This window comes from Apus apus, chromosome W (genome assembly GCF_020740795.1).
Source record: "Apus apus isolate bApuApu2 chromosome W, bApuApu2.pri.cur, whole genome shotgun sequence".
Taxonomy (NCBI): domain Eukaryota; kingdom Metazoa; phylum Chordata; class Aves; order Apodiformes; family Apodidae; genus Apus; species Apus apus.
The window spans coordinates 2,237,382-2,259,706 of record NC_067311.1 but is presented as its reverse complement, the minus strand read 5'-3'; the positions used below and the strand labels follow the sequence as shown (position 1 = coordinate 2,259,706).

Below are 22,325 nucleotides of genomic sequence, written 5' to 3'. Positions count from 1 at the left end.
AAATTATACATCACATACAAATTACATTCTACCTAGATTTTACAAGAAAAAGGCTTCTTCCAGTTCTGCCTCTAGTTCTCTGCCATTTGCACTGCTCTGAGAACACAGGTCCTATTCTCAACAAGATGACCGGGGGGTTTGTCATAACGAGAGGGGAAAAGTGCAGGCTAGTGTTTTTCTGTGATTTTAGTTATCTTTTTTCCTTTCCTCCCAGCCCATGTTCTGGCGAAACCACAGTTCAGCCATTTTTCTGGTTTGTACCAGTACAACTTAAGGTTTTCCATTAATGTTGTGTGTGAAAAAAATGTTAGAAAAATAGGTGGGGATATCTGTGTGTGAGTATATTATGAAATAAAACTTTTGATGCAAGACCTTAGAATAAGCAAATTCTTTTGAAAGTGATGATATCATTGAAATTTAGAAATAGAAAATACATTTAAAGTATTTTGTAAGGTTTATCTTTGATGATCCTAACTTCCATTTTTTTTCCATTCAGAAATTGAAATAAAATGTGTAACTGGTATAAATAGTATTACAAAGGACACTTGCATGTGTATTTCAGCTCTAATTTTTGCTATACATAAAGCACCAAATTTCCTAACAAGCTGACTTGAAAAGTCAGTTGATTGTGAAGTGCACATTTTTCTTCAGAATTGATATTCAAGCTGTAGCATATGAAAGTCCTAATCATAAATCAGTAATTTATTTCCATATATTATATTACAAAGTAATTGACAGTTATTGTTCACATTGACTGTTGATTTCATAGAAAATGTTTCATATAGTTGAAGTGAATTAGATGTGGCATAGCTGTATGCGTGTGGCTAGGTATGGAGTAAAGTAAAACTTGCTGAAGTTGTCATGTTCTGGATGCAGTTCCTTTAAAAAACTCAGGGATTTTTTAATTCAGGGGAATTTCAAAATGCAAACTTGTCTTCCCCCCCCCTTTTTTTTTTTCCTCCATTGAAAGCAAACTCAACCTTGACCTTGCAACCTAAAAAACACAGGAAGGGCACTTCCTATTAATTTGAATTTTATATCAGGAAATTCAGTGCCTGGAGAGAATATCTTAATGTTTGAATAATAGCATATTTTTAGCACAGTACTTGTTTTGCAAAATAGCTTAGAAAACTACACCTCAAGACAGAAGCTGAGGGTAGAGTTATGAGGGTCAGGAGAGCTCGAGCCTAGGGGTCGATGGTGATGGATGGATGGAGTCCTCCCCAGACAGTGGCCATGGATGGAAGAGAAGGGAAGAAGAAGAAGGAAGAAGTTGTCTTCTGTGATCTCTGACCTTCCTCTGAGCTTACATAGATATATGGAATGGCATATCTCTGGCCACTTTTGCTGTCTGTCTAACTCAGCCTCCTACGGGGGGGGTCATAGATCTCCCCGTAGTGTCTGAGCTGGCAGAGTGAAGGTGCGACCTTGAAGACTCAGCAGTTAGAAAAACATTCCACTGTCTTATCACTCTTAGTTAGAACACAGTGTGACTAGTTAAAAGAAAGCTCACTGAAGGAAAAAAATCAGCAAAAGGAAAATTGGCTTCATCCTGGCTCAAGCCAGGACACAACCACTCCCCTCAATTTGGTGTTGTCTTGCTTTGAGCCAGGATGAAGCCAATTTTCCTTTTACTGACTTTTTTTTTTCCTTCAGTAAGCTCTCTTTTAACTAGCAGCAAGTGTTCCAGCTAGTGGACTGATAACACTGGAATGTTTATGTTAATGCCGAGATTCCAAGATCACATCTTTGCTCTGCCAGCTCAGACACCCCTGTAGGGGAGGCTGGACTAGACAGACAGCAAAATTGATCAAAGTATTCCATTCCATATATCTACGTAAGCTCAGAGGAAGGTCAGAGATCACAGAAGACAATTTCCTTCCTGCTTCTTCTTCCCTTCTCTTCCGTCCATGGCCAGCATCCAGGGAGGACTCCATCTTTCCATCACCGTTGACCCCTAGGCTTGTGCATTCCTGACCCTCAGAACTCTACCCTCAGCTTCTGTCTGTTCTGCTGCTCTCTCTGGCAGCGGTCTGGGTCTTTTCGGGACTGTTCACAGCTAAGGAGAGTGCTGTGGGAATTGCTGGGGGTGGGGGGAGGCAAGAGACTTTTGCACATTCCTGAACATACTTGTATATAATTGTACATATTTTCTTTTGTCATTAGTGTTTAATTAAAGCTGTCTAGTTTAGTTTTCAATCCAGAAAGTCTCTCCATAATTTTATCTCTCTTTCCCTACCTGGGGGAGGGGATCGAGAGCATTGTTGTGTCTGGTTTAATTGCCAATCCTGAGTCAAACCATGACAGGTGTCATCCGCGAACTTAATAAGTAGGCCTTCAAGTCCTGCATCTAAGACATTTATGAATATATTAAAGAGTACTGGCCCTAAGATGGATCCCTGCGGAACCCCACTAGTGACCAGTCAACAGCCTGATGTGACCCCATTTACTATGACCCTTTGAGCTCGACCCATCAGCTAATTTCCCACCCAATGCATTATGTGCTTGTCCAGCTGGATGCTGGACAGTTTGTTTAGAAGGATACTGTGAGAGACAGTATCAAAGGCCTTTCTGAAATCTAGAAAGATTACATCAACTGCCTTCCCTTGGTCAACTAGGTGGGTAACCTTGTCGTAGAAAATGAAGTTAGTTAAGCAGTTAACGAACCCATGTTGGCTGGGACCAATGACTGTTATCTTTTAGGTGTTTTTCAATAGCTCCCAGAATAATCTTCTCCATAATCTTACCAGGCACTGAGGTGAGACTAAGAGGCCTCTAGTTACCAGGGTCATCGCTGCTGCCCTTCTTGAAGATTGGAACAGCATTTGCCGACTTCCAGTCAACTGGTCCCTCTCCAGATTCCCAAGAGCATTGAAAAATCATTGAGAGCAGTCTTGCTATGACCTCCACTAGCTCTTTAAGTATCTCATCAGGCCCCATTGACTTATAAGGATCCAGGTGGAGCAACATAAGCCTGAGTCATCTACTGTAAAAAACATATAAAAGTACGACATCAGGATCGGATATGGAGTCAAATTACATAAATTCTCATGTCACGTAAATTATTTGGAGTCCTAAATGTTTTGGATGTCTTCAGAGAAATTTCATGTTGAACAAACATAGGTTTGGAGAAAAGCACCTCCTTTATATATCTTACTGCTATGCAAAGAGTATGAAGGATCGAATCCCAAGCAGCTGCGTGCAAGCTGTCTGAGAATCATTGACTCTCAGACGATACAGAACATGTGGGATTTCTGGCCTTTTTAGAAAACAATTATATTCTTGGGATGTTGAAATGCTTCTAATGAATATGTGGCTCAGTGGCCAGTGTCATGGCCACAATTTTGGGTTTTCTAACCCCAAGGTTAGAGGGACTGGGTGGTGATGAGGGCCCTCAGCCTGTTAATTGCTCTCCAGGTAGTGAGTCAGCTTCATTGGGGGCCCAGCATAACTGCATCTATGCAAACACATGCAGCATGGGGAATAAGCAAGAGGAGTTAGGGACATGCACATGTCCGCAGGGCTATGATCTTATTGACATCACGGAAAAATGGTGGAATGGCTCCTACAACTGGAGTGTTGGAATGGAAGGATACAGGCTCTTTAGGAATAACAGGCAGGGGAGAAGAGGAGGGGGTGTTGCCCTCTATGCCAATGCCAATGGAGCTCTGCCTGGGGATGGATGAGGAGCTGACTGAGAGCTTATGAGTCAGGATTAAAGGGAGGGCAGGGGACATTACAGTGGAGGTCTGCTACAGGCCACCTGACCAGGAAGACTTGAGTGGATGAGGCCATAGGAGTAGCCTCATGTTCACAAGCACTGGCCCTCATGGGGGATTTCAACCACCCCAATATCTGTTGGAGGGACAACAAAGCAGGACATAAGCAATGCAGGATGTTCCTGGAATGTGTTGATGATAACTTCCTCCTCCAAGTGATAGAAGAGCCAACAAGGAGAGGTGCTATGCTGGACCCTGTTCTCACCAACAAGGAGGGGCTGGTGGGGAACGTGAAGCTGTGGCTGCAGTGACCATGAAATGGTGGCGTTCAAGATCCTTAGGGCAGGGAGAAGGGTGCACAGTGAGCTCACTACCCTGGACTTTGGGAAAGCAGACTTTTGTCTCTTCAAGGATCTCCTTGGTAGAGTACCATGGGATAAATCCCTGGAGGGAAGAGGGGCCCAAGAAAGCTAGTTAATAGTCAAGGATCACCTCCTCTAAGCTCGGGGAGACTTCCCAGCAAAAAGGAAGTCAGGCAAAAATGCCAGGAAGCTTGCATGGATGAACAAGGAGCTCCTGGACAAACTCAAACACAAAAAGGAAGCCTACAGAGGGTAGAAGCAAGAACAGGTAGCCTGGGAGGAATACAGATAAATTGTCTGAGAAGCCAGGGCTCAGGTTAGGAAAGCTAAAGCCCTGGTAGAATTATATCTGGTCAGGGACATGGTTTAGTGGTGAACTTGGTAATGTTAGGTAGTGTTAGGTTAACAGTTGGACTTGATGATCTTAAGGGTCTTTTTGCAATCTAAATAATTCTGTGATTCTACAATTTGTGTATGTCTCACAAGTTTTTGGCAAGCTGCTGCTAATGTTTGGATAAGTAATTTGCTTGTTCTAACATATTTATTTACTCATCATGTTGAAAGAAAGGACCAGAATTAATCTGGGTAAGGCCTCTTGATGAAGAGAAAAGGGCTACTAATGCTATCAACCTCTTTTTTTTCAGGGGCACGAACTCTTGGCAACCTGTTAGGTTTAGCAGTCAAATGAAATCAAAATTGACTTATCTGTAATGAGCTTTCGAAAGGGTTCTACATGAAAACAGCCAATATGGTAGTGCCTTTACCATGAAAAAAAAACATTAAAATACATAGCCAATATTATTAGAGCTGTGTTTCTCAGTTACTTTTAATAAATAATTTACCTGACCCACTCAATCTCTGAATAAAAGTGGAGAGACCAATATAGCAGCATCATTTCAGATATGCTTCTAAAATAGTGTTTTAGGAATCTTTTTAATACTTCCCTTGGTTTTAAGATATACACCCTTCCTTTTATAATTGTACTCCTAGGACAGTAAGAGACAGCACTGTCACGAGCCGATGCCAGAGGCTACCGGCTGTCAGGATGCTTCTGCGACTCGCCCTCCCCCCAGTGTGGAGGGCTTTATGAACGAAACCGAGGGCTCACACGTGGCGTTCGCCTCTCACAGAGGAACGGTCGCTGCGGGACCGTATTTTAGAATACCCCTCCTCACCACACTCACAAATTGTTACTGAGACCAATGTTTAGTTTACGAATCAATCGGTTTATTAAGGGTTAATACAAACTGAGGGACCAAGGTTCAGGAGAAGTAGACTAGGTATATATCAGGAAAATCATTCAAAGGTACTATGGTTAAATGTACACTCCGAGGGAGAGGTGTGGAATCAATGAAGGAAAAGGGTAGGAGTTGAGCCCGGCAGGAAAGTGTGTGCGCGCGCATTTACCCTTCCGTAGCGTGTGGTTCCTGGGATGCGGCTGGCAGGGCTCGGCAGGAGGTCCGAATGGTGCCGGCTTCCCGGTAATAGGGACGACTCCCCAGCAGCAGGCATGCAGACGCGGCTCCTCCGTGAGTCGCGGCGGGCTCCAATCCCGGGGCAGAGCAGCAGGCGCGGACCGGGCAGACAGCTGCGGGCTCCGGTCCGGTTTGGCTCCGGTGTTAGGCTCGGGCAGACTCCAGCCAGGCAGGCTCCGGCGGGCAACGGTCCCTCGGGAGCAGGCTGGCTCCCCGCGCAGTGGGTACAGGTGACCCCCCCTTCGGCTTCTCCGGGCAGCGGTTGCGGGGCAGCCCCCTCTTCCCTCGACAGCGATGCTGGCATTCCAAGCGGCTTCCGGTACTGCAGCAGGGTCTCCTCCCGGGCAGGCAGAGAGCAGCGGGCCTGCAGAACTTGCCCTCTTTTATAGATCAGAAGTCACTGTTTGAGTAAAGTACCACTGTTCAAACTAGCCAATTAGCACTGGCCAGGTACATACTCTGTCAGAGGCAGTCTTTAATCTATTGTCCATTTTTCTGCCAGTTATCATAACCCTTATGCTCTTTTCTTGTTGTGGGCTTATCTGATAGAGCAAGAGGCCTGTTCCAGTCTGTCCTTGGCTAAATCAGCAAAAAGACGCCACTCTTGCTTTGCTGGCTTGAAAGGCATTTTGTTTAGTCTTATGTGGGGGGAGAGAAGATGGACCATTACCCACAACTGCCCACAGGATATCCTCTTTAAAGAAGAAATTTCCTTTCCCATCTCTTCCTCCTTGTTGCCATCACATTTTTATGGCACATACAACAGGAGAACGTACTGAGTAGCAGTATTTTCTGTTATATTAATAAAAGTAGATTTGATGTGAATTAAGGCCACTTACAGAAGATTGCAGGGCACTTTTCAGCATACAAAGCCTGTACTGGGCAACACAGCCTTTTGAACCAACTATCATCATTCATCAAATACATACAGTAGTTGGATTTCCATTATGGTCTGATATGAAGGCAAGGAGAAAAATGTAAGGATCTTGGTAAGACCCTTAAGTAATTTATTTAATTTATTTGGTTCATGTAGAGATAGTAATTTCTAGAGTGTTCAATCACTATTTATTTATTTATTTATTTATTGGCTAGAAGTATTAGTGCCAGACCCAAAATACTGTTAGTCATAAAGATGAAAAAGGTTTTGGTAGGCTTAAAGGTTGGTATCAGTCAACCACTATGATTTTATTATTTTTTTTTGTAAGTCAAAGGCTTTGCTTACAGCAATGAAGTTATAGGAACTTATGGTATTTACAGTATATCAGGACTGATGGAGAGAATTCAAAGGCTCCTGTGAATCTAGTAGGTTAAATGGGGAAAAAACAAACAGTGAGATCTCCGATAATATTGAGAGGCTTACTAGAAATTTATGCTTGCCTCAGTTTAATGAAACTGCTTGTTAAGTCTTTGGTCTTTGGATTGAACAGGGTTCTGAACAACCTGTTTGACTCAGGTCCGACAACAATGCTCTCGATCCCCTCCCCCTCCCACCCAGGTAGGGAAGGACAGAGAGAAAAAGAGAGAGACTTGGCTGGATTGAAAACTACACAGCTTTAATTAAACACTAATGATATAAGAAAACATATACAATTATATACAGATTTGTTCAGGTATGTGTAGGAGCCTCTCGCCTCCCCCCACCCCTAGCAACTCCCACCACACTCCCCTGAGCTGGAGCAGTTGCGAGAAATCCCGGAGCTGCTGCTGGAGAAAGCGGAGAGTGATGAGGGTCAGGAGAGCTCGAGCCTAAGGGTGGACGGTGATGGATGGACGGAGTCCTCCCCGGATGCCGGCCATGGACGGAAGAAAAGGGAAGAAGAAGCAGGAAGGAAGTTGTCTTCTGTGATCTCTGACCTTCCTCTGAGCTTACGTAGATATATGGAATGGAATATCTCTGGCCAATTTTGCTGTCTGTCTAACTCAGCCTCCTACAGGGGGGGTCACAGATCTCCCCGTAGCGTCTGAGCCAGCAGAGTGAAGGTGCGACCTTGAAGCCCCAGCAGTTAGAAAAACATTCCAATGTCTTATCAGCCTAGCTAGAACAGAATGTTGCTAGTTGAAAGAAAGCTTACTGAAGGAAAAAAAATCAGTAAAAAGGAAAATTGGCTTCATGCTGGCTCAAACCAGGACAAGTTGAAGATATCCCTGCTCATTGCAGGGGGTTGGACTAGATGACCTTTAAAGGTCCTTTCCAACCCAAACTATTCTATGATTCTATGATCTCTAATTAAATGTTTGTTTCCTCCTCAAGAGACCACATTTAAAAAACATTTGGTACTTTTTTCTTCACTGATGGATCTTGTAAGTATCATGCACAGAGCCCACTTATCAGAGTTGAAACAGTATGCGTGACCCTCATAATACAGCAATATTTGTGACAGCAGGAAGCCGAGACAGCTTCTGCAGAGCAGCAGCCACAGAAGTGTGCATAGGTAGAGCCTTATTTTCTTATCCAGAGTTTTTTGTTTTTCATGTGTAGAATTTTTCCCCCCACTATTATACTGGAGCTTTGCACTGACTCTCAGGAGCAGACACTGAAAACATTTCTTTTTGCTGCTTAAATTGAACAGAGGGTGACCTACAAAGAGCAAAATACTTCCTGACATATTTTTTTTTGAATGAAAATACTTATTTGCCAGGTCCAAAAAGTAATTATGATAATTTTCTTATTCAGGGGGAGTTGAAAGCTCACTGAAGAAAACATAAATCTTGATAATAACATCACTTGGTACTGGGGCAGGTCAATAGTTTTGTTGGCTTTTTCAATATAATATTCTCTTGTTCCTTAAGGTGATTTAATGGTATCTTCTGTTTTGACTTGCAGACTATTTTGCTAACTATCTAGTTCAATCTTAATTTGCATTAAAACTGTAATTCCAGTTCAAAATGCTTGTGTGTGTGTGTGGTAGCTGCATGCTGATTTCTTAAGCAGTCGTCTTTTTCTGATAGTACTTAAGAACAGAGTAGATAGATCCTATTAATACGCTTCTTTCTGGATAGTAGAATTTAACAAACAGCCTGTCTTTTCTGCATCAACACTTTCCCTAAACTAACTTGATTACTTTATCTCCCAGATTTTCTGGTAAACGGCTCTGGGCATTTGTGAAAGAATTATTAGGGGGGTAGATACAGAACAGTTTTGGCTAAGTAGAACCTCTTGACTCCAGGACATTTGATAGAATATATCAGTATTTCAGTGTTGACTTTGTCCCAAGGTCTTTAGCTTCTTGTTGCATCTTCAAGTATCTCTAGAGTATATTGCACAGAGTGATTAAGCAATTTAGTATAGATGTCTTGCTATACTAATAATGAGAATACATAGTTTTTCTCAATAGACTGTTGTCACTTTTCTACCCTTTTTATTCAGTTCCCAAAAGCATCTTCCAAATTTAATTTCATCTAAATTCATTCCAAAAAGCTGTTTTGCTTTCCTTCACATAGATTTAACACTCACTGAAAACAGGGACTTACTAGAAACATAATACAAACAAACAAATCTCACAAAACTGTTTTCATGACTAATGTTCTATTTTATAGGGACCATGTCCAGTTTTGGCTAACATCTTGAGAGGATACTCCATTTATGCTTTGCCAAATAAATAAACCTTCCCAAATGATTGTTAAATAACAGCCTTTCCCTGTCAATACTGATTAGTTAGTAAACAGAATTAATCACTTTAAAATACATGTTAATTTGGTTGTCAGAGTATGGATCAGTTTTGCACACACCAGGCAACACAGGAAGAAGCTTTCAAGCTCTTATATAAATAAGACTCTTTTTTTTTTTTTTTTTGCTAATAAGAAAGATGTGGGTTTATTTGGTTTTTTTCCTCCTTCCTAATGATGGAAGTTGGCACGTGTTTCAGGAGAACAGTAGTTGAGTAGTTGCCTGAAGCCATGAAAGACAAGTCATCAGTGCTTTGCTGTCCTTCTTTAAATGAGCTCTGTTTGGTGTCTGATTTGACAGATCAGAAATAAGGTATGTTTCTAGCAATGAAAAAATGTTGACTAATTTATAAAGAAGCTACCACTTTTTTATGCCATAAAACATAACATAAAACTTTAATCTCCCTCAAGGCACATTTCAAATAGTTACTCATCACTATGCTATGTATAATGTTTATGGTTTCTCTGGAGAAAATAATGTTGGGTTACTATCTTTAAAAGGACCAAATTCATTCTTCCGTGACCCTGTTCAGGATGTTTTTCATCTGAGATTAAATTTTGCCATTTATTTAGTCCTGCCAGTTCTTTACTCTAGACAAATGCTTGCGTAAAGGAATTAGGGAAAACACCCAAAAGAAGTAAATGATCAGATATTATGTAGCTTTACATGCCTGGGATAACTCTGAAGCTAATTTTCTGAGTTTATTTTCAAAAAATGCGGTAATTTGTTTAGAAAGACGATCATCTTGGTTAGAAAACACGCAAATGCAACCATTTAAGTTTGATGCAATGTTTTAGAGGAAAACCCCCATTAGAATAATTCATTATTTTCAAAGGGACCCTCCCAATCCTGATATTTTTAGAAATATCAGTTTGAAATTATTGCTTTCTTTGCTATGTGTTAATCAGCAGGGGGTGCCGAGGTCCAGTTTCCGTGGCAAGCCGGGAAAGAACATGACACACCAGTATGATGTAGATTCAGTCCATGTTTATTAGGCTGCGTGCAGATTATATAGTCTTAGGACAGCATGTATGTCACCCACGTGGCAGAGCAAGGTTTTGAGTGGTTAGTGTACACTGTTTACATGTCCCCATTCCCCTTTTAATTGGTCCCAACTCCAAACCCTTTGTCCAGCCCCCCATCCCGTTTACCACACTACCTAACTGCTGTATGTCATCTTCACTATCTCGTTCCCACAGAGTGGCCCTCACTGTTTCTCTTGTTATCTAAAGTTTCTCATAATCATCACCAACTAGTTCCCACAGAATGGCCTTCACTGTTTCTCTTATTATCTAAAGTTTCTCATAACCATTCAGCACAGCTAGGGCCCCAACCTCTCCCCCTCTTCTTTCAAATACAGCATTCGCTATATTCTGCATACTATTTCGTAAGCATCACAATAAACAAGGTAAGCAAGCAAGTATAATAAGTATAAACACACCTACTACTAAAACCTAATGCAAAATACTAACTACCCATGGTCCCAACAATAAACAAATACACATATGACATTTTTACAACATGTCTTGATGACTGTCGTCGGACTATACGGCTGAAATGTCCAAGGTCTTTAAAACAGTCAAGCTGTCGATTCAAGGTGGCGTTGCTCCCGTGGTCGGGCCTCTAGGCTCAGCTGCTGTCGAGGGGTCGTCATCCAGTCTGCTAACGCTCTTCCTCAGCCACGGACGGACCCATTTGGCGGGAACCCAACGCGTCTCAGCTCCTGTAACGACACAAGCGTAGCCCCTACCCCAGGTTATTAGTTCCTGCGGGCCTTGCCAAGCCTGTGTCCTTGGGTCAAATACCTCCACCTGCACCTGCTTTCCAGAAAAATCTGTAGCATTAAAAGAGAAATGAGAAAAGATAGGTATGTGATCATCTGAGCGTGGATTAAGCCAGTTCAGGACATAACATGCCTTGCATACAAGCTCATAGGGGCCCACCTCCCCCTCCTTTTTTAAAACTCCAAGCAAACGCTTTAGGTTCTGATGATGTCTCTCAACAATGGCCTGGCCTCCTGAGTTATAAGGAATGCCTGTAACGTGTAATGTCCCATTGGTGAAAAAATTTGCGGCATACCTCACCCTTATACGCTGGTGCATTGTCCGTCTTAATGGTGTCTGGACGGCCCAGCACCGCAATTGCTTGAGACCAGTGCAGCCGAGCTGCCTTGGCGCCTGATGACACTGCCGGAGTTGCCCATATAGCTTTTGAGCAAGTGTCCACTGTGACATACAAATACTTCAGGCGACCAAATGGAGGGAATACTGTAACATCAGTCTGCCACACTTGACGTGGCTGACTACCCCTAGGGTTGACCCCCTGTTCCTGAATTGGTGATAACCGCGCACAATCGGGGCATGCTGCAACAATTGCCCTAGCAGTTGCTCGCGGTATCTGAAATTGGCGCTGTAACGCGTGGGCAGACTGATGAAAAAACTCATGTGAAGCACAAGCCTGCTGCTCAGGTGTTACATGGGCTACACAAGGACTAGAAACAACCTTGTCAATATAGTCATTGCCTTCTGCTAATGGGCCTGGCATAGTAGTGTGACTTCTGATGTGAGAGCACCAGAGCGGTGGTTGGCGTTGTTCCATGATGTTCCACAGACAGATAAACAGTGCTTGCAACTCCTTATTAGCTACATGTCCTAAGATAGATCGTGAAATTCGTGTCACTGCTCCAACCACATATAGTGAGTCCACTACAAGATTTAGGGGATAATGAGAAAAGTCTGTTAGGGCCCAAATTACTGCTTTCAATTCTAGCATCTGTACTGATGCTCTGTTCTGGTTTACCCGAGTAACCCAACGCCCCTCTTCCCGGTAGGCATACCCATATTTCCCAGTACGACTACTGGCATCAGTAAATACAGTTACCGCATCAGAGATGGGATCTTTGTTCAATACAGGTCTCTCTTCTAATACTAGGGCCGTATTAAATAGTGGATGGCTTGGATAATGATTATCTAAGGAAACTCCTGTGGTTGCCAGAGCAAATGCAATGCTTTGCTGAGTCCAGTCCTCGATCAGGTCTAGTGTTTTAAGTGGCAAAATGATCGATGAAGGATCTCTTCCAGCAATAGTTCGAAGGCGACGTCTGGATTTCAGCAACAGCGCTCCAATAGCTTCAAATCTGGGCGTGATTGTGTTCCGGAGGTGAGATGGCATAAAAACCCATTCCAAAATGTATAGCTTCCCTTGATCGTCAATCTGGGCAATTAGAGCGGCAACTTCTCGATGTTTGTTATACACTATGAGAGTTACGGGCAAATTTTCTTGATACCGATACGCTGCAGTGCCTGCCAGTTTTTGTTCAATTAATTGTATTGTCTTTTTTCCGTCAGGGCCGAGTTGTCTTGGCTCTGCGGGATCTGTGGCCCCATGCAACAGCGCAAACAGAGGTGCCATCTCTTCGTTGGTGATGCCACAATAAGTTCTGATCCACTGTATGTCACCAACCAATTTTTGTACCGAACTCACTGTATTCACGTCGGCTCTTAACTGCATCTTCTGTGGGCGTACTCGAGAATCTGTGATGGTCATACCTAAATAGTTCCAAGGAGAGTGTCGCTGGACCTTTTCTGGAGCTATGACCAGACCATATTGCCGTAAACAGTTCGTTAGCTCCTGCTCCAAAGCTTCAGTGATTTGACCCTTGCTGGCCACTAGGATATCATCCATATAGTGGTAAATTAGTAAATCAGGATGCGCCGTTCGCCAAGGCTTCAAAGCGAGATTCACAAACCATTGACAAATTGTCGGAGAATTTTTCATTCCCTGCGGCAAAACTGTCCATTGATAACGCTCAGCCGGCGCGGCTCAGTTGATGGAAGGTACAGTAAATGCAAAACGCTCGCTATCTTCAGGATGTAGCGGAATGGTGAAAAAACAATCTTTTAGATCGACCACTAGAAGGTCCCAATCCTTCGGCAACATTACTGGTGATGGGAGGCCGGGTTGTAGCGCGCCCATATCCTGCATACAGTCATTAATGGCGTGCAGGTCGTGTAACAACCGCCATTTCCCTGACTTCTTTTGTATGGTAAAAATTGGCGTATTCCACGGGCTTGTTGATGGTTTAACATGGCCTGCTTGTAGTTGTTCTTCTACCAGGGCTTGGACATGTCGCAGCTTCTCTTCCGGAAGCGGCCACTGGTTAACCCACACTGGCACGTTGGTCTTCCACGACAGTCTCAGCGTTGGGTGGGAGCTGCTATCTGTGGCCGCTATTAAAAATGCGTTTGCATCGTCAGGCCCCATTGGCTCAAAGCATCTCGCCCAAGAATCCATAAGGGCGTGTACATTACGTAGGGGCGGACATGAGCCACGTTACCTTCCGCATCCGTCACACTTACAAAAGAGTCACTAATCCTAGTAGCAGATTGCCCTCCAATTCCAGATACAGAGATATGTAAGTCCTGCAACTTCCAGGCTTTAGGCCAAGCATGATCAGGTATGATAGTAACATCAGATCCTGTGTCCAGCATCATTTCCACCCCCTGCAGGGTTATCCCTTCTGGGCCCACGATATTCACTGTCCGTTTTGGGCGGTCTGTGGTTATGCGCTCACAAAAGGCCACTTGGGGCACTCCCGTGGAACCAAAACCACCTGTTCCCCGCTTCACGGGCTCGGTTCTGGGGACAGCTCCTCTAAAAGGAATAAGCTGGGCTATTTTACTCAAAGCTGGAATAGTAACTGGGGGCGAAAAAATTTTTACCATAATTCCAATGTTCCCAGTATAATCCGCATCAACACAACCGGGCAAAACAAATATACCCATTCGTGAAGCTGAAGAACGTCCAATCAATAGTGCTGATAGGCCATTCCCCAGTGGACCCGTGCAAGTAGATTTAAGCACATGCACCTTGTCATCTGTGATTATTGTAGATTCTGCCACTGCCAGATCGACTCCTGCGCTTCCGGCTGTGGCGGCTGTGAGCTCGTGGAGGCAGCCGCTACCCAGGGATATTTGTTCGCCGCGTCCCTCTGCACGCGGCTCTGGTAGTTTCCCGAAAGGGCAGTACCATCCTTTCTAAATCGTGAGCGACATTCGGCGGCCTTATGCCCAAACTTATGACATCGGGCACAGTTTCCGTTAAAATCACCAATTGGCCCCACACTCCCAGCTCCTCCTCCCCTTCTACGCTCTGGGCACTGCCGTTTCAGATGTCCCACTTTGCCACATTGAAAACAAGCTTCACGGAGCCCCTTATTCCCCCGCCCTTGGGGCTTCCTCTGATCTAACGCTGCCGCTAGAGCCTGAGCGTGGATCTGCGCCTTTTCTGTCTCCATCAACAATGGGGCACGTGCACAGGCTTCCACCATCTGTGCAAGAGAAACCCCTGGTTGCAAAGTGGCAAGTATCTGTCTACAGGCCGAGTTGGCATTTTGAATAGCCAAGTCTTTCACCAAGACTGCCTTCACTTCCTGAGGGACAGTTGGGGCTGCATCCAATGCCTCTTTAAGTCGGTCCACAAAACTCAAAAAGGATTCCTCTGGCTTCTGCATGATCTTGGTATATGGCAGCTGGGGAGCGCCCACTTGTGGCAGGGCCAAAAATACGGCCAGAGCAGCATTTTTTGATTGCGTCAGGATTCGAGGGTGTAGCGCTGCCTGTCGGGATGGATCCCGAAATTGTCCCGTACCCATCAGTTGGTCTAAGCTGACGACGCGCAGTGGATCACCTGGTGCCAAATTAAGATTCTCTAACATTTTGGCCTCTAATCGTTCCTGCCATTTGGCCATCCAGAGCATATAAGTGGTAGGTGTCAGGATCAGTTCCATCAGGGATTTAGATTCAGATGGAACCAGCTCAGTGTATTTAAAGAGGGCACAAACTTGATTGCATACTAGTTTGTTATCATGGCCATATGCCATCACTGTCTTTTGTATGTTAGTAACCATTTTCCAATCTAAGGGATCCCAACGTGGGCCATGCTGTGTCCGGGTGACTGGCAGGGATAAAGGGGAAAGCGCAAAGTCCCCTTCTAGCCGCGCATTTTCAATGATGCCTTTCCACCGGGTGGTGTGATTATAACTTGGGTCACTAGGTGGCGCTCTCGTCTCGCCTGTCTCCCGAGCTGCCGGGGAAGAAGGCACTTCTGTTTTTTTTTACCCGATGACGTGGGCGGGCTGGGCGGGATTCGAGATAACGGCTGCCCTCCCCCCGAGGCGGAAGAATGGGCGCTGCACCCCATTATTTCCTGAAACTCCTGTATCCGCTCCTTCTCTGCATCAGAGATTCGAGCAGAGGGTCCATGCTTAAGTTGTAAATAATGATCAGCTTCTGATACACTCCATTCCCCGTCTGCTACCATGTTAAGAATCCATTTGCGCAGAGAGGGGGGCAGGCTTGTTAGTTCCCTGTCTGGCGGGGCGGCAGCCTGGTGAGTTGCCGGAGTAGTTCCCGAGCCAGACTCAATAGCCTGTAGCTGCTGCTCGATATTCTTTAGCCCGCCAACAATCGCCTCATGGGCGCTCTTATACGCCTGCTGTATTGTTTTAGCCTTAGACCCCCGATCTAGGCGCTGCATCTGCGCAAGCAGCTCTGACATTTTTTCTGCCTGTTCCTGAAGCGCTGCTTGCATACCCGCCGTTGCTGTGGGCGGTGTCACCTCATCGTCTGGGAAGGGAACCTTGGCAGGGTCGATTTCCATCGGCAGCAGGGGTGCCGAGGGTTGTATTTCAACTTTTAGCCCCTCATCCGCTCGCTTTTCCCCCTCCTCCTCACCATTCCAGGGGGGCAAGTCATCATCCACACCTCCCCACGCCTCCTTCTCTGCTAACGAGATCGGGAAGGCATTGCAACCGCCCTCCGGTCCCCCATCCTGAGGCGCAGGATCCTTTAACAACGTCCGTTCCGAGGCGCCCGATTGCCGGCGCTCCTCCCCACTATTCTGCACCGCTCGCCGAAGAGCTGCGGCAACTTGAGCTTCCCCGTGCAACTGCTCAATCATGGAGCGGACTGCGCGATAGACCGGCGCGAAACGTTTCGCCTCCTTGGAGCCGATCTGCACGGACTCCCACAGTTCTCCCCCCACCTTGTTCCAGGCGGCCGGACTGTACACCTGCGAGGGCTCCTCCAAGAGTCCCTTCCGCCTGCACCATACCAACAGGTCGACCAGCGACTGTCGGTCTAACTTTGTTTCAGTCTTTTGCGCCAACTTCATTACACTGTCTACCGTGGCGCGCTCCGTTGCCGATGCGGCAATTCCCATCCTGCGTTCCCGATTCACTGATCGGCGTGGCCACAACCCGTCTCTCTCGAACGGCCCAGCTTACCCGCTGGCAGCAGGATCCTTGCCCTTCTTCGGCTCCGCTCCTCTACCCCGTTGCACGTCGGGGTCACCAGATGCCGAGGTCCAGTTTCCGTGGCAAGCCGGGAAAGAACATGACACACCAGTATGATGTAGATTCAGTCCATGTTTATTAGGCTGCGTGCAGATTATATAGTCTTAGGACAGCGTGTATGTCACCCACGTGGCAGAGCAAGGTTTTGAGTGGTTAGTGTACACTGTTTACATGTCCCCATTCCCCTTTTAATTGGTCCCAACTCCAAACCCTTTGTCCAGCCCCCCATCCCGTTTACCACACTACCTAACTGCTGTATGTCATCTTCACTATCTCGTTCCCACAGAGTGGCCCTCACTGTTTCTCTTGTTATCTAAAGTTTCTCATAATCATCACCAACTAGTTCCCACAGAATGGCCTTCACTGTTTCTCTTATTATCTAAAATTTCTCATAACCATTCAGCACAGCTAGGGCCCCAACAAGGGGGCACTCTTTTTCTTTGAAAATACATCTTAGCCTCTTTAGATATTACAGGCAGTGAAACTTCTGCGGTGCCTTTGTTTAGGCAACTGAGTGGAGATTGCTGAATTTCTGAACTGTCTGAATCAACTGATTGTAACTTCTACTCTACAAAGAGGCATACAGTTTTTTCAGTTCTAGCTATCTATCCATGAAGCCAAGCAAAGCTGTTATTCCTCTGATCCTTAAAAACAACTCTTCTGCAGGATGCATTCAGGCATTGTACAGGAGTGAGGCTCAGGAGGTGTTCTGTGCGTGTGCATGCTTCTTAAGTGAGAATTCACAGACTTTTTTATTTTAAAATGCACTCACTATTTTATTGCAACAGTTGACTGAAGCAGTGGATTCTTTGGGGTTTGTCAAGTACGGCCACTTATTTCACCTGAAAATGGAACAAAAACTCTAGTGTGTTCATGTTTGCATAATGCCAACTATATAAAAATAATATTGCAGAAAAAAATGCCATTATTTACAGTACTAATATTGAACACCATACTTCAGAACCAAGTTCTAGGACATGATCTTGCTATAAAGCTCTTAAATCCTGTGATGCATGTAAAATAGAAGAGGGATTACTTTTAATTTAAAAAAAACCCAAAACAAAAACAAAACAGTAATTCCTCCTACCTTTTTGTGAAGTTACTGTAGAGATGTAGAGAAATTGACAATTCAACCTATTATTAACCCCTATTGGTTTCCAAATAATTTTTCAAATTTTTAAATTATTTTTTTTCTTCCTGTGAGCAAAGCAGATGAAAGATGTGCTTCAGGAAGGATTGGTCCTTTTCTTGACCCACAAGCTTTTTGTTAGATTTTCTCCTTCCCATCCCACAGTGGGGGGAGGAGTGACCGATTGGATGCATGGTTCTTTGTTGTCGGCTGGACCTAAACCACCACAGCGTGTAAGCAGGATAAATTACTTTAAAAAGAGCATATCCAGTCCTTTCTGTATGCATTTGCCTAATTTAAAATGCAGAGAGGTTTGTGTTCTTGCTTAAATGTGTCTAGTGTGAAATGCAGACTAGATTTGAGAATAGAAACACTTGGATTTTTTGCTTGACTAAGTTTTCATCTGTTATTTTTCTCTCTCACTGTATGTACATATAAATTAATCTCTTTAAAAGACAAATTTCCTCCCCATTTTTTCTGGTCCCATCAGTCTAACTCTGCCAAGTTGGTTATCTGGTTATAATTTAAAAAGCAGGTGTATTATATGTCCTAAAATTGTACCTGAAAAATGAAAGCATTCTTTAAAATTGGCTTAATTAAATATCAATTTTAATGTGAACATTTTATCTATTTCAGCTAAATAATACTGAATAAGGATAAGCTTATTCTGAAATAAGGGCCCATATACACATTATTAATTCACCTTCTCTCATATTATACCTATTACTTTTTTTCTTAATTTAAACACACCTTATCATCATTCATTCATAACCTCACATTGGTGAGATGGCTAGTCTGGAAAATTCTACCTGTTAATCACATTCACTGTATATGAACTATTTGTAAACATAGCAAATGAAGTAAATTTTATTGTTTTATTTGTTTCAAATTAGGCTCATGCACAGTTAGTTCGAGAAGTTGATGTAGAGAAGGTGTCAACTTTTGAGAACCCTTATGTAGATGCAATAAGAAGTTTATGGAATGACCCTGGAATCCAGGAATGTTATGATAGACGGCGAGAATATCAGTTATCAGATTCAACTAAATAGTAAGTATATAGAGGTTACAAACAACTGTATCTTATTTTCTGTGCTTTCAAACAAAGTAACTCTTACTTTTCCTCTTTTCATATTATATTTTTGTGTATATACATGTACAGGGGTTTTTTTTGTGTGTGTGTGTGTACAAGTATCTGTGTTTGCATACATATTCAGCAGAAACATAATAACTTGAATGTAAAGGCTACTCTAAGGAAAGTAGTGTATCTAGTATTATGTGTGTGCTTGTTTCCCAAAACATAAGCCTATGATAATTTGAAATCTTACATTAAGTTTATTACTAGGGAAGTGCAATCAAGGGTAAACCTCCATGCAATTAATAAAAATTGTAATAGAATCATCAAGGTTGGAAAAGATCTTCAAGATCATCAAGTCCAACCATCTACCCTACAATTCCTAACCACTAAACCATCTCCCCAAACACCACGTCTACCCATTTTTTGAACACCTCCAGGGATGGTGCCTCTACCACCTCCCTGGGCAGCCTGTTCCAATGCCTCACCACTCTTTCTGTGAAGAAATTTTTCCTAATGTCCAATCTGAACCTCTCCTGTTGCAACTTGACCCCATTTCCTCTTGTCCTATTGCTAGTCACTAGGAAGAAGAGGCCAACACCCACCTCACTACAACCTCCTCTCGGGTAGTTTTAGAGAACAATGTGGTCTCCCCTCAACCTCCTCTTCTCCAGGCTGAACGGCCCCAGCTCCCTCAGCCTCTCCTCATAGGGCCAGTTCTCAAGATCCCTAATCAGTGTAGTTGTGCCCTTCTCTGCACTCTCTCCAGCACCTCAATGTCCTTCTTATACTGCAGCGCCCAAAACTGCACACAGTACTTGAGGTGCGGCCTCACCAAGAACAAGTAGAGTGGCAGGATCACCTCCCTGGTCCTGCTGGTCACACTATTCCTGATGCAGGCCAGGATGGTGTTGGCCTTCTTGACCACCTGGGCACACTGCTGGCTCATGTTCAGCCGGTTGTCAATCAACACTCCCAGGTCTCTCTGCTGGGCAGCTCTCCAGCCACTCCTCCCCAAGCCTGTAGCACTGCCCCAGGACATCTATTTTGCCATTTTTTTCTCTTTTCTTTCCCTTTTTCCTTTTCTCTTTTGTGTTCCTGGTGATGAAGTAAATAGTACCAAGCAAGTGTTCTTGCATTTTGTTCAACTGCCTTTCTTTTGTACAAAGAAGACTTAATCTTGAAATAATATGGCTGCCAAGAAGGCAAACACAACTGAAAATAGACTTCAATTTGTAAAGGGTGGAAAAAAAAGCATTTTAAGTTAAATCCTATTTGTTATAGATCAACAACAATAAAAATGCATATGTAACAAAATTGGTCTTGAATGGTACGTGGCAGGATTCTGATAAAATAACAATGAACATTGAACAATTTAACATTGAACCCTGAGGACTGTCTAAATGTTGGCTCCAAGAAATTCAGTTGCTCTGGTAAAATTTTTCATCTGTTTTTTTTAAAGAAAGGTTATGGTAGAGGAGGATGACCTTTCGGTGTTGCCCACTAGAAAAAGAACTGGCATACTTGGATATTAAAGCTTCCATGACCTCCACTGTAATTTTTAAATTAGCTATGAAAATTAATCTGATTATATCATTCTAGTTTCTATGTCAGTTTGGCATGAAAGGAAGCCTCTCATTGAGGAAAGTACAGAAGAAACTGAAAGGCACCATAAAGGTCCCAGAAGTCTGGGGTGAGGTTTATCTGCATAGTATTCTGAGGGCCTTAATCTAGCAACATTCCTTTATACATGATTGAGTCAAGACAAGCTTTAAAATATATCTTGCTGATACAATTTAGGCAGCTAGAGAGCTACTAGTGCATGAATTAGGTCTGCTCGGATTTGCTCCGATGCTGTTATTACCACACCATTTTTCAGCCCCACATACAGGGTTCCTGTTCCCCTATGCAATCTGCTCTCCTGTAGAGCTGGTTACCTTCCCAGTCTATCACTTTTATCATTTGTATATGCATATTTTGGTGCACAGCGGTGCAGAGTGCAGTAAAATCTTTCTTGTATTGTATGGATTCTCAGTGTCCCAAAATATACAATATTGTGATTGATTTTTCAGTGGTAAGAAAGCTAAAAATAATAGGAAATTACATATAAGTTATAACCTTTAGGGAACATAAGTGGTAAAAGAAAATTTTAGAAACAAATTAGGCTGACTATACTTTCTGATTGTTTTCATTTTGAAATGAATAGCAAACATAAGTAGAAGGCGAAACAGAGCTTTTCTTATACCTTAAATTTCTTATATTTGTAGGTCCTAATTTTGATTCCACGATAAATATAATACTGATTTCAAAACTGAGATCAATATATATATTTTAATGGTTGTCTTACAGGAATACAATAAAATTAGTAAGTCTACAAAGTAGGAAATAAGCATCTGATACTACTTCAGATCAGATTGTACTGAATATCTTAGTTTGGACCTAGTTTTAATGAAATTATCACTATAGTAAATCTTTGGGTAGTATTAAAATAGTATAGCTTATTAAGGAGCTATAGAAACAAAATTTTCATAATTTTCTTTCAAAAGTTAAATGTACTAGTCGAATGATTATTTTTAAAGCTCAACATATGTAACTATTTAACAACATTATTTATTGCAGATTTGTAGATTTTAATTATAATAGATTATAGTTCATTTTGTGGAGTTCTGCAAAAATTGTTTTAGAACAAGTAATAAAACATTAGAATTATGAATCACTATATATGAGTCTGTATGTGAGCCTCTCATATAATTATGCTTGCAAGTAGAGTTTCTTTACATAAGTCCCGGAAAAGCAATTAGCAGAAACCAAATAAACATAATTTTTAAAATACAGTCCACACGTTTAGGGATAAAACATCTAAACACAATTTGCTAGCTTTAAGTCCCTATGTCACAAAGCAGCAAAACATAATGCTTGACATTTACTACTGGGATTCACAAAGCACTTAAAAGGAAGTAAGCATCCAGTGCTCACTGACTTGGTGAGACTTCAGTAATTTGGTCTGACTTAATATATAAAACAAACCAAATAATTTGTTGTCCAACAGATCTCTTGTATATGTTTTGAAGCATGTGTCAATCTCATGCTGCTTCTTCCTTCATCCCTTGCACGAGTCTCTCCTTTAGCCTCAGATTTTTCCCCCAGCATTTTTACAGTAGTAGCATTTTTAATCTGTTTCTTTTGTTACTTTTTCCCCCCTCACCATTAGTACTTGCCTTTCTAAATCTTTCTCTGTTTTGTTTCTGCTGTTTCTAAATTCTGTTGCTAGCTACTAATATATCCTGTAAGTTTCTATACTTTTACTTTCTGTCATATTTTGACCTGCTTTGTCATTCTTAGCAACACTTTTGACATTTTATATCCACTGAAAGAATACGTCAGATAGATGCATATTTACCAGAAGAGATGAGTGTCTAAGAAAGTAAGTTTCCTGAAAGACGGGAGTTGATTTGAACCTCATGGTAGCTCAGCAAATACATTCCATTCTCTCCCCTTACCATTGAATGCACCAATGGTTGGATGTTCATATTGCTTTTTTAAGTAA

At 42.9% G+C, this 22,325-nt stretch overlaps 2 protein-coding genes across 4 annotated transcripts in view; one reads left to right on the top strand and one right to left on the bottom strand.

Moving 5' to 3' along the window:
* Positions 1-22,325, bottom strand: part of LOC127395183 (uncharacterized) — a 432,114-nt gene that overhangs the window by 116,950 nt on the left and 292,839 nt on the right. The gene's annotated exons all lie outside the window — the stretch shown is intronic.
* Positions 1-22,325, top strand: part of LOC127395192 (guanine nucleotide-binding protein G(q) subunit alpha) — a 150,013-nt gene that overhangs the window by 66,199 nt on the left and 61,489 nt on the right. For all 3 annotated transcript variants that reach the window (XM_051641763.1, XM_051641761.1, XM_051641762.1), the window contains one exon: positions 18,600-18,754. In XM_051641763.1, coding sequence (XP_051497723.1) covers positions 18,600-18,754 — 155 coding nt within the window. The remainder of the gene's footprint in view (positions 1-18,599; positions 18,755-22,325) is intronic.